This window comes from Cynocephalus volans, chromosome 4, assembly GCF_027409185.1.
Source record: "Cynocephalus volans isolate mCynVol1 chromosome 4, mCynVol1.pri, whole genome shotgun sequence".
Lineage (NCBI taxonomy): Eukaryota > Metazoa > Chordata > Mammalia > Dermoptera > Cynocephalidae > Cynocephalus > Cynocephalus volans.
In genome coordinates, this window is record NC_084463.1 from 99,015,659 (window position 1) to 99,027,638 (window position 11,980).

An 11,980-nucleotide genomic window follows, 5' to 3' on the forward strand; every position below is an offset into this window, starting at 1 on the left:
TTCCTCAGCCCCCTCAGCCTCCCTTTCTGCAGGGCTAAGTGATAGGTATGAGGCCCAAGAGGCCCATGAAACTTTGGGCCTCCAAAGCACTTGTGTAGGCACTCAGATTCCTGTGAGCTTGGCATCATCACCCCTATTTTGATGGTGACGTGGCCAAGAGGGTGGCAGAGCTGGACTAAATTCAGGCCCAACTTCCAGGCTTGTGTCTGTCCCTATGCTGCAGGTCCCCCAAGTCCCTTCTTTCTTCTCCCCACAACAAAGCCAGGGGGAGGTTGGGAGGCGACAGGGGAAAATGACCTGTTTTCCATCAGAGGGATGGGCCAGGAACAGCCATCTTGTGCAGCAGGTCTTAGGGTTCCAGTCCAGCTCTGCCACCAACTCCCGTGTCAACATGGCCGAGTCACTTCACCTCCCCAGGCTTCGGTTTCCCCATCTATCAAATGGGGGTAAGAAGGATGAACTCTGTAATCTCTGGTGTCCATGCTCCTGAGGACTCCTGACCAGGTATTTGGGACCTGGAGCTCACCACCTTGCAGCAGCACTGGTACAGCTGCCCAGGCAGATAGGAAGTGCAGGTTAGGTGGGCACCCCTAGGCTGCTGCCAGCACTTGCCACCCAGCTGTCAGCACTTCCTCTGCCATGCCTGTGGCTGGGAGGGGTTCAGCAGAAGCTGGTGGGGATGCCAATGCTGCAATCAGATGCCACCACCTTCACATCCAGCCTGACTGTTCCCAACTCCTGGGTGGGGCCCGCAGAGAGCCTCAGGATCTGGCCAGGTCCCAGCTCCAATCTGCTCCCTTGCCACCCACAGCCTCCCTCGGCACACCTGCACTCTCTGCACACTTTCACAGCACCGGCCCCACTGCAGCCAGTGTCTATTTACTTGGCCATTCCCCCCTGCCAGTGACTCCTGGGTGCCAGGGCTAATAACTGATTCACCTGTGTCTCCAGAGCCCTGCACAGGGCCTGGCAAGAAAAGGAGCTCATCGAGGTTCACTGGATGGCTGGCAGATCCACAAGCTCCAGAGGTAGCTGAAGGCCTGGGTGCTCATGTTAGACTGGGCTGCCTGGAGGGAGGCCAAGCCTGCCCCATCACTGAGGACTCCAGAGATGGGGGGTGAGCTTCTCTCACCCTCTCTAGGCATGAGTTTCCCCACCTATGAAGGGAACAGAACCCCTCTACCTACAGATGTCTTTTTTCATCAGGAGAGATGAGACAGGCTGCAGAGTAAGTTGCCTAGTCCTACGGAGAAAAGATTCCCAATAACCAATTCAAATAACTGCTCCTGGGCATTATTTATTTCACACAGCTCATTTGCTCCTACATTTGGAGAAGACAGAGGGAGTAGAGCTGCCAGAGAAGCCCACAGCAGCTTTTGCACCATCCAGAAAGCAATCTCCTTCCCCAAGTCTGATGGGGCATCACTGTCCCACAGCACTCTCTGGGAAGGTAGACAAGGCAGAGACTGGCAACCCCATTTCACAGAGAAGGAAACTGAAGTGAGGTGAAGCCAAAAGAGGTTAAACCACTTGCTTGAGGTCAGGGTGTTGGAAGCCAAGATTCAAGGCAGGTATTTGGGCTCCAAGTTCCTTATCATTTCTATAATGTTATGCTATAGAGGGCTGGTCCCCACTAAACAAACCAGTCTATACCCAGACTTCAGGAACACACCCTGGCTAAGGAGGGCTGCCTGCTCTGCCCCATTCCATGCCCGAAGTCTTATGAGGACATTCTCATGTAGACTGGATGTGCAAGGAGGGTGAACTCACCACCCATGTGCTCCCACAAGTTGAGCTCCTGTTGACGGTAAAACAGGAGAGCCACCTACAGCGGTGGGGCCAAACAGCCCTCAGTACCAGGGACCAGCCTGGAGTGGTGGTGGGTGTATCTGGACATTTCCCTGCCCAACATTTGATATCGGAGTGACCAGGGAGGCCACACCCCAGGGCTAATGAAACCAGAGTTTCCTGGGCCTCCTCTTGTACATACTTGAGGGCAGCCGAGTCTGAACCTAAACCCCCACCAGATCTGAGAAAAGGGCCCTGGGTCATCTCTGCTTCTGGCTCTGTGACCACGGACAAGACACTTAACTTCTCTCAGCCTTGGTTTTCTCACCTGTAAAATGAGGATAATAATCTCTACCTCACTAGGTTGTTGAGAAGATTAAGGAAAAAGCATCTGTAAGGTACAGTGGCATTTGTTAGGTAATTAGGCAGCATCTACTGCCATTGCTCCTACCATCTACCAGAGCAGGAAGGGGATGAGTACTGAGCAAACAGTTTTCCAGAGGTGTGTGGTCACAAGGTTGTGTGTTATGAGAGGAGGTAGCAGAGTGAGGGTAAGGGCAGGGGCACCTCCAAGGAGGCCACGAGGCCTCTCCAGGGCCATGAAGACAAGAGCTGGGAGGCAAGGAGGAGGAAAGTGGGCACTGTGGCTGGGGGAACTGCTGGAACAAAGACTTGGAGGGAGTTCTAATGAGACAGGACCAAATACAGATGCTCAACAGCCCAGAAATGGGGGTGGGGGAAAGTTTACCCAAAACAGAAGTTAAGACTAGAGAATGAGTAGTCAAAGGTGGCTTCCTGGAGGAGGTGGGTGAGGACAGAGATAAGACCCTAAGCATAGAGCACTTACAAGGCACCAAGCACTATACTAGCCACTGGGGAAACAGCAGTGAACGCAGCAGATAATGCCCTTCTTGTTAAGAAGCTTAAATTGCTCTGCTGAGGAAGAGATAAGACACTTACTGGTGAATGTATGATGTAAAGTCAGGCACTGATGAGAGCTATGAAGAAAAATAATTTGGGGTAATGAGATAGAGAGAGGGACAAGAGGATCCCAGGCCTATGGAGAAGAGGCACTTAGCACACATAAGCAAACACTGTTGTTTACAGAGGTGGGCAGATCATGCCTCTGGACAGCCCAAACTCCTTCCTCCAACCACTTCCACTACTGGCATCTCAGGAGGGGGCACGGCAGCCTGGAGAAGTGCAGAGAACAGGGGCTGGGAGTCAGGAAGTTAAGAAACTGGCCCCTAACTCACAGGAAGTGTGACTTGGATGGATGAGTCACTTCCTATGCAAGTCTCAGTTTCCTCACCTATACAGTGGGGCTAATACCCACCTCGCCAGACTGTTGTGAGAATTAAATGAGATAATGTATAGGGATGAGCTTCATAAAAAGTAAAGATCTGCATGAATGCCAGTTAATTATCGGCCTCAGTGTCCTCTCCTGTCTAATGGGTATAACATGCCTGCCCTGCCTTGGAGCAGAGGTGTAGGCGACAGACAGACTCAGAACTCAAACCCTGGCTCTGACTCTCACCTGCTGTGAGACCTTGAAAGTCACTTCCCCTCCTTGAGACTCAGTGTCCTCCCTAGTTATGACCCAGGATTGCTGTAGGAAATCTAAATAACTTATGGAAAAGGGCCAAAAAGAGTGTCTGGCACATCTGTTAGAGTGCCAGAGAGATGCCAGTGAGGTAGGAGAGGTGTGAAGAGCCTCCTGGGGGCCCCTTAGTGGGGGATTATTCTGCTCCCATCCCCAGCCCCAAGGACGCCATGCCTGGGCCCATCTGGACCTAATCTCTGTCCTGGGCTTAGTGAGGGAGGAAGTCACCCTCAAGCTACCCCAAAGAAATGGGTACAAGTTGTACGGAGGTAGAAGGATGGGCATACTGACTCCTGGCATATGCTTCTAGCCCCAGGGAGGCCCAGGAAGCCAGGCCAAGTGCTAAAGAGATGCCATATCTTCAAGGCTAGAGGTGAGTCTCTTCCAGGCTCCCCCAGGCAGGCATCTTTCAATGGGAGTCCATGTGTGTGATGAAAGGGCCAGTCATGGCAAAGCTTCCAGCTCTGGAGGGTCACGCCTGCTGCTATAAATCCCAGTCCAGGACTGAGCTCCTGCAGCCTCGCACGTGAAGCTGTCCCCATTTGGTGTCTCACCACATGCTCAGCCAGAGATTTCTTCCCTAAGGAAGTTCCCACACTCTTGGTCCGGTCTGCAGCACCCCCCTAGAAGAGTTTTGAGACCTCCAAGTTTAGTTTGGCCAGTCTTATAGCACATACTTACCGGCCACCTGCCAGACACTAAGCACTGACCTTTGGAGACCAGCCTGTTGACTCTTCCTCTGGGAAGCCTTCCTTTCCCCCAGCCCAGGTCGGGCTGACAACACCTCCATGTGCCCCCATCTCACCCTTATACTCAGCCCTTTCTCATTGTGGGAAGGAGTGTTTATTTGTTTGCAAGGACTATGTCTCATTTTTCTGGGTCCCTGTGCCCAGCACAGGGTCAAGCATAGAGCAGATGCTCAATGTTTGCTGTATGACTGCATGCTCAAGGGGACTGTGACAAATAAACAGGGCCTGGACAAGAACAGAGATAAGCCCATTTCACAGCTGATTGGTCTGCACCATGACAGAGGGTCATCAGTGTTTTCGTGGGAACCAGGAAGCAAAGGTCTCCTTCAACTGGAGGGGGCCGTTAAAGTTGAGAGCAGCAGTGGAAGTCTCCAGAGGAAAGGACAGAAGAGTGAGCCCAAACGTTAACTGCTGTGGGTTAATTGAATTGTGTCCCCAAAGTTCATATATTAGAAGCATAATCCCCACTGTAACTGTTGAAGGTGGGAAATCCTGTTATGGTAATTGAAAGGTGGAGCCTTGAAGAGGTGATTAGATTGTAGGACTGTGCAACAGTGAAGGAATTAATAATGGTGGTTAGAGACATGGTTCTGAGGGTTTTAAAAGAGTGAATGAGATTAGTCTCTATCTGCTCTGCCACATGAGACCCCTGGGTCACTGTTGCCACCACCAAGACCCTCACCAGATGTGTTCCCTGCACTGTGGACTGACTCCCCAGCCTTTGAAACTGTAAGGAATAAATTTCGTTTTCTTTATAAATCACCCAGTTTCAGGTAATTTGTTATAAGCAACAGAAACAAACTAATACATTAACGTTCGTCCAAGTGCTTCTAAGTACCGTTTATATGCCAGGTACTGCACTAGGAGGGGAGCTTCCATACTCTGTTGGACCCCTTTCCCTACCCCCACCCTCTGACCTAGCACATTTAAAAAATAGTCACTGAAGTGGGAGTGATTGCCATGGCAACTCCACCAACTTACAGGTAGTCATCAAGGAATTCCCTATCACAAGACATGGGCAAGTGTGAGGAGACAGGTTCTTCTGCGGCACTTGCATGGGTCCCAAGGAGGACATGAGCCCTTTTCTCACAAGGAGAAGTTGAGGACAAGAATGAGGAGGTGACTGACCTCAAGGTTCCCACAGCAGTCAGGGGCAAAGCTGGAATCACATTTCTTCAGCAGAGTTAGAAGGAACCCAAGGGGGTCGTCTGATCCAACCCTTCTTACTGTACAGATGAGGCGGCTGAAGTCCCAAGAAGGCAGGGTCATGCCCAAGGTCACACGGGAAGCAGATGCAGACCTTACTCCTGGTCCTTTGCTCAGAACTGCTAACTCTGCTCTAATAAGAAAAGGAGTTCATGTTTTCTACTCCTGTTGATTTACCCAAAGGCTTCACAGGTTCAGCCTCTTTGGGTCTGCACCATAATATAGGCAGATGACACTCTTACCACGCTTTTGCCCATTTTATAGATGAGAAGACTGAGAGTTAGGAAGGAGTAGTGGCTTGCCGAGGCTACACAATAGCTGAGTGGCAGAGCAGGGGGATGGACAGATGCCAGGCCTGATTCCTAGCCTAGCCCCAGGCCCTGCTGACGAGCCCTCATGTAGGCCAGCAGCAGCTCCATACAAGGAGGCCCCACAAGTGCTGGAGGCCAAGAAACTGACTCCATCGGGCTCCTTTCCCAAGAGCTGTTAAATATTCCTCCCCAGGAGGACACATATGCCACCTCGGGCTTGGATACAGCATACTCTCTGTCTCCCTTGTCTCTGCCTCTCAGCACAGTAAGACCTCATCCCAGGTTGGTCGCTCGAAGGCTCTGCAGTCAGACTGCCTCTCCCACCCAAATCTCATGCCTCTATTTATGCTATTCCCTATACCTGAACATTCTTGCTTGCCTTGCTAATGTCTACTCATCTTTCATGATCCAGACTTAATATCATCTCTTCCAGGAAGCCTTCCCTAACGACATGGAGATTAGCTTCCACCCTCACCTCCAGGCTTCCACAGTTCCCCCTGCTTCCTTCCCTGTTACTGCTTGAATCACTCTGCACCATCATCTTGTGTATATCCCCCTGTCTTACTCCCTGAAAGGCAGGGACCGAGGCTGACACACAGGAGGTGCTCAATTAATAAACCGAAGATCCCACACCCCAAGTCCCACCTTGGTGAAGCCTTCCTGGATGCCCCAGGGCAGAGTCTGACACTTTTCGTTGTGTTGGGGCCCACTGCACGTGTCACACAGGACAAATGACAAGGAATAAAGTGAACATCACAAGCTAGTTTACAAAGCTCTTTCCACTCATGTTAACTCAAACCCTCACATTCTTAAGAGTTTGAGATATTTTTACCCTATTTTCCAGATTGGGTGAGATAGTGAGATCCCCAGAGAGGAAGTGAGCCACCTGGTCATATCCCAGAAAAAAAGGTAGGGCTGGGATCCCAGGTCTCTGGCTTCTAAGCCCTGGGAGAAATGAGGGGGACCAGGATGAGCCTGGCTCCACCCACTCGGCACTCAGCCCCAGTGCCTGCTCCTCACCAGACTGTGGGGGTCTCCAGGGCAGGGAAGAGCTGCAACCCCAGCACCCAGCACCGGTGAGCACAGAAGAGGCCTGAGGAAGGCCCAAGGAATCACACTGGGGCTAAAAGCAGGGCTTCCTGCCAAGGGGAACGGGACAGTCACATTCATGATTCATTTCTTCAGCAGATATTTACTGAGCACCTACTACTTGCCAGGCACTATGCTAGATGATGGGGACACAACAGTGAGAAAGATAGACAAGGTTTCTGTTCCCAAGGGCCTGACATTCTTCTGGGGAAGACAATGAGCAAAACATATAAGCACACATGATAATTTAGGTAATGATAAGGGCTATAAAAGTAAAATAAGATGTGGTGATTGGGGGAGGCTCTCTAGATGGCGTGGCCAGAGAAGGCCTCCGAGAAGAGACTGCATGTCTGGAAGCCCAGGAACACAAAGACCTGGGCAGAAGGGCAGCACATGCAAAGGCCCTGAGATACAACTGAGTCAGGGACAGTGCAGAAGGAGCAGGAAGAACACCGGTGTGTCTACAGCATGGTGTGTGACAGGGTGGGGAGGAGGTTGTGAGGCAGTGAGGGCTGCTCACATGGGGCTCTGTAGACCAGGAGGAGGAATGTGAAAGGTCTGAGGTATGGAGGGAGGAATGGAGGGGGATGGTAACTGGCAGTTCTCGCAGTTGAAGCTCTGGGGCTCTTGGTGTCTCTATACAACAGGGCAACCTGGGGCGCTTCCTCAAAAAGCTTGGGAAAGGATGAGCTGCCACCACCATCATGGAGACTGGGAGCAACCTTCACTCATTCAGCAAAAAAAGAAAAGCTGAGCACCTATGCTACACAGAGCTGTGTGCTCAGCACTTCACAGCCTCACCACACTTTTGGCTTAAGGAGGCATGCCACAGACTGGGAGATGGATCTGGGTTCTAGCCTGGTCTTGATAACCCTGGACAAGACCCTTCTCTCTGGGGACCTCAGTGTTCCCATCTGCAACATGAGGGCTGGGCCAGATCTAGCACTAACAGATATCTATGTTTTTATGACTCAAGTACTTGCTGCTGAATTTGAAGGTGGGAGGGTGGGGGCAGGGCAGGATTTCCACATTGGCCACTGAGTCACCCAGCCTGCTAATAAAATATTATCCTTGGCACTCCTTTGCCAGCTCAGACGAGCCCTTGGTAACACAGATAACCTGAAAGTGGCCTCTGTGCAGTTGGGGAAGTGGTGTAGGGGAGGGGAAAAGCTGCAAAGGATTGGGGGAGGGGAGAACACAAGTGATGTTCTCAAGCTATGATTTAGGACTGAGTTCAGTGACTGTCAACCCTCATACCCCCAACAATCTAGCCACTTATTTTTACCTCCTACCAAGCTTCTGCACTCATACCCACAGTGATGGAGAACTCCATCAGCAGCCTGTCACAGTCCTCAATAGCTGTTAGAAAGGATTCCTCCATTACAACAAAACCTGCCCCCATAATCCCACCTCTGTTCCTGGCCTTGCTCTTTGGAACCACACAGAATAAATCAGCTCAGAATTTTACTGGGGCTGCCACCATCTCGTGCTGTGTCCTGTGCTGAACCCTGGGGATAGTGGCAGGCATCAGAGGGCTTTGAGCTGAAGAGCCCCCAGTCCAGGGTCAAAGACAGGGATGCAGATGCAACTAACTGTAGCCTCTACACCTGGCATAGGACAGTCCTTCAGAGATCAGAAAATACCAACACATACCCACCCACCCACACTCTCCCAGCTGGCCTTTGCTTCTGGCCAAGAAACTAGATGCCAAGGTATCTATTTCAATCTCTCACCCATCACAGGACTTCCCTTCATGGAATCCATGGTCTCTCCTCGAATACTGCCACCAACAGAGTGTTCACCACCTTATCCACAGAAGCAAACTAGGCCACTGGGGAGTGTCTTCAGGACCAGGGATGTAGAGAGCAGGTCCAATGGAGATGCCCAGATAACACAATATTTGCTTCAGCACCCTCCCCTACCCCACCCAGTCCTTCACCAAAGTAGATCCCAGAGAGCTAAACTGACTGGTTTGCATTTCATTGCTACATTGCTACATTCCATGATGTAATTCCTTGCATCCAGTTAAAAAAAATCATATTTTCAAGACAACATGGAGAAATGTGAAATGGTCCTGATGTTATTAGGTGACTTGGTCAAAATTATTCGCTAGAGTACAAGATCTCTTGAGTAACAAACTGTAGTCAAAAACGTAAGAGCCAGGCTCGCTGGCTCCTGGAGACACAGCTCACAGCCTGTGGACAGCAGACCCAAGGGAAGGGACCTCCAGGAAGGACTGCCACCGACAGTGTCCCTATCCCACTGTCCAGAGACAAAAAATTTTTTAAAGTGTGAATGTCGGCAAGTCCCTTCCTTCCCTTGTTAAAGGCATCAAAGGGCACAGTAGATGCAAAAGCACTCTTAAATGAGAGAAGGGGCTGTCATAGGCTATTGGGCCAGGTGCATGGGACAGTTCAGGCTGCTTGCCTCCAAGATGGCGACAGTAGCTCAGTACCTCACCAAGGGTAAAGAGCAGCACTCAGACCAAGAGGGGCAGATAGCCACAGGGATAATCACACAAGGAGCAACACCAATGCCCAGGACACAGTTAAATTGTGATACCGCTCCAGGGTGGGTTACCTTGCAACCACTAGGATATTACAAATGATTTTGATTAACAGAAGTAAATATTATTAAGAGGGAGAAAACAGCGTTCAGAACTATACGTAAGGTATGTCTTCAACTTTATCTATATAATGTGTATAAAGAAAATTCTAAAGTATACTAAAATGCCAATACGAAACTATCTTTGGACAGTTGATTTACCAGCAATTTTATTTTTCTTCCTGTTTGTCTACATTTTTCAAAATTTCCATAATTGGCATGTTTTATTTTTATAACAAAGGTGGGCAGAGCAGGCAATTGTTAGTTACTAAAGAAAAATCCCAAGTTGGAGAGGTTCAGCAAGCAGAACAAAGACAGGAGTGAGAGAGGTTTCATGCAAGACAAACACACAGAACAAGCAAACATCACAGCTGTGATGACTTCCCAGGGTGGTCCGGATTTATATTTAATCCCAGGTCATGCTTTCTCCTGCCTCAGTTTCTCCAACTATAGGAAAGGGGTGAGGGTGAAAGGGATGCTCTTTCTTGCATGAGAAAAACGGTGGAGTTTGATCTCAACTCTGCCCGATTCACTGAGGGCCTTGGTTCCACTCTGGGGGCTACCCAGTGTCCTCTGCCCTGCACTCTAAGTGTGCCAGGCTCAGAGTTGCTGCTGAATGGGCTCCAAAGCCTGAGCTGAAGGACGGGCATAGGGCAGAGGACAGTGCGGGCACACCTGTTCCAGCCAGGCATGTTCCCTGTGTGATGGCTGTTTCAAGGGATTGCAAAACCCTTGCCACCCTGCCCATCCAGTCTCTCACTGGCAAAGCTTGCTCCACCTGGTGAGGGGGGAGGGTAGGGAACTGCCAGCGATCACGAATAGTACTGGGAGCTGGAGAGTTCTCCAATATCCCAAATAACTCCCACATCGCAGATGAGGGAAACAAGCTGGGGGATGGGAAGTGATGTAACAGACGTAGAAAAAAATTGATGAGTGCCAAAGTGGAGAATGAACCCGGACTTGACGAAGATGCCAGGCTGTCTAGATTAGACTAGGTAATAATCAGATTATATTCTTCCCTCATCCCAGACCCAAATGATGGCAGAAGGGAGAGAAGCCAGCTTCCCCCGCCCCCCGAAAAAGGAAGGCGTTGGGACCTCGACCTGCAGTGTCCAGTCCTCCAGCAACGTGCGCGCATCTTAAGAACACCACCAGCCTGCCTCAGAGCCCTTTCCTGAAAATCTCCTCGCAGTTTCATAACCCCAGGACGAAAGCCGCCAAGGCCCTGCAGACCCCTCCGCTGTGACAATCATCCCCAAACACTCACCCCATCTCCCAGACCCCTCTCGTGATAGTGCAGATCCTCCATTAGAGCTCTCGCTCCGGGCAGCCTCGGCCCGTCGCTCACCTCGCAGGACCCCAGAGTAGGCGGCTATAAGGGTCTTCATGCTGAAACCGGTGGAGTCACGGCACTGAGGTAAGCCGCCCTACCCTGCGCCCCCGTCCCATGTCCCGGCCGCCAGGGCCAGGGCTTTGCGCAGAGCCCGGGAGCCCAGGAACGGCGCCGACGCAGGGGCGGCTACCGCACAGGAAGCTGGAGGCAGGCGGCCCGTTGCGGCGCGCGCTGCAGCCGACAGCGGAGCCGAAGCTGGGGCCACAGCAGCCTCTGCTTGAAGCGGGGCACTTTATAACCTCACAACGGGGTGGGCTGACGCGGGCTGGGGCGGGGCGGGGCGGGGCGGGGCGGGGCGGGCCGTTCCACCCCCGAGGCCCGAACCACTTCCTCGCGGCGGGGGGGAAGGGCGCCTGGGTCTCGGCCCTGCGCGCGCCCAGGGCAGCGCCGGGGGCCTGCTCTGCTCGGGTTAGGCGGAATGGTGGAGAGAGGAGGAGCTCTCGAGTCCTCATTCCAAGGGGCGCGCCTCATTCTAGGTGCTCCCTCAGTCCATCCCCCTAGGACTCCCCCGCGGAGATTGGTACGGCCTGGCAGCTGGAACGTGGGCTGGGGAAACCGAGCACGTGTAGGGCAGGCCGAGGGCGTGCGGAGGCTTACGTTTTCCTTCTTTTCGCAGGTCCTTAGTTTAGCGGTAGATGCAAAGGTCCCGCCTCTGGTCAGTGGTTAGGTTAGAGCTGAGTTTCTAAACCGCTCACACTGCTTCTGCTTTTCCATCTATTTTAAAGGAAACCTCACAGAGCATACATTGCTGGCTGCTGGGGACCCAGCCCGATCAGCCCAGGCCCTGCCCTTGGTCGGGGGGAGGGGAGGTTGGTAGAGATGACCACACACAGACGCTGGGAACAATGCTGGGACAAGAAAGAGGCCGGGGCTTATGGAACCATAGATGAGAGAGGACCCTGGTGGCTCCGGCTGGGGGCAAGGTATACTTCCCAGAGGTTGGTGCACAGCAGGTTTGGCGTCAGATAGACCTGGAGTCCCGTTCTGGCCCTGCCTTTCTTGAATTTCAATTTCCATATTTGTAAAATGGGAATGATAATTATTTCGTGAAGTGCTTTGAGAACTAAATGAGGTGTTAAAAGAGCCTAGCAGAGTGCCTGGCATATAGAAAGTGTTCCGAAGTTATTTTCATTGCCTATTGATGAGGAGGTGGAGGGTGTGGGGGCAAGACAGAAGGACAGGCATAAACTCTTAGAATCTTAGAAAAGCCAGTGTGTTTGGTGCAGGGCTAGAGGGC

At 51.8% G+C, this 11,980-nt stretch overlaps 1 protein-coding gene across 2 annotated transcripts in view; it reads right to left on the reverse strand.

Annotated features, from left to right (window-relative positions):
* The window catches only part of DGAT2 (diacylglycerol O-acyltransferase 2), a 31,724-nt gene extending 20,767 nt beyond the window's left edge, over positions 1–10,957 (reverse strand). The window contains exon 1 of one of the 2 annotated variants that reach the window (XM_063093392.1): positions 10,699–10,957. In XM_063093392.1, coding sequence (XP_062949462.1) covers positions 10,699–10,738 — 40 coding nt within the window. In that variant the 5' untranslated portion in view covers positions 10,739–10,957. Of the gene's footprint in view, positions 1–10,617 lie in introns of both variants that reach the window. The other variant, XM_063093391.1, reaches the window with a different exon arrangement.
* Positions 10,958–11,980: the final 1,023 nt, after the last annotated feature.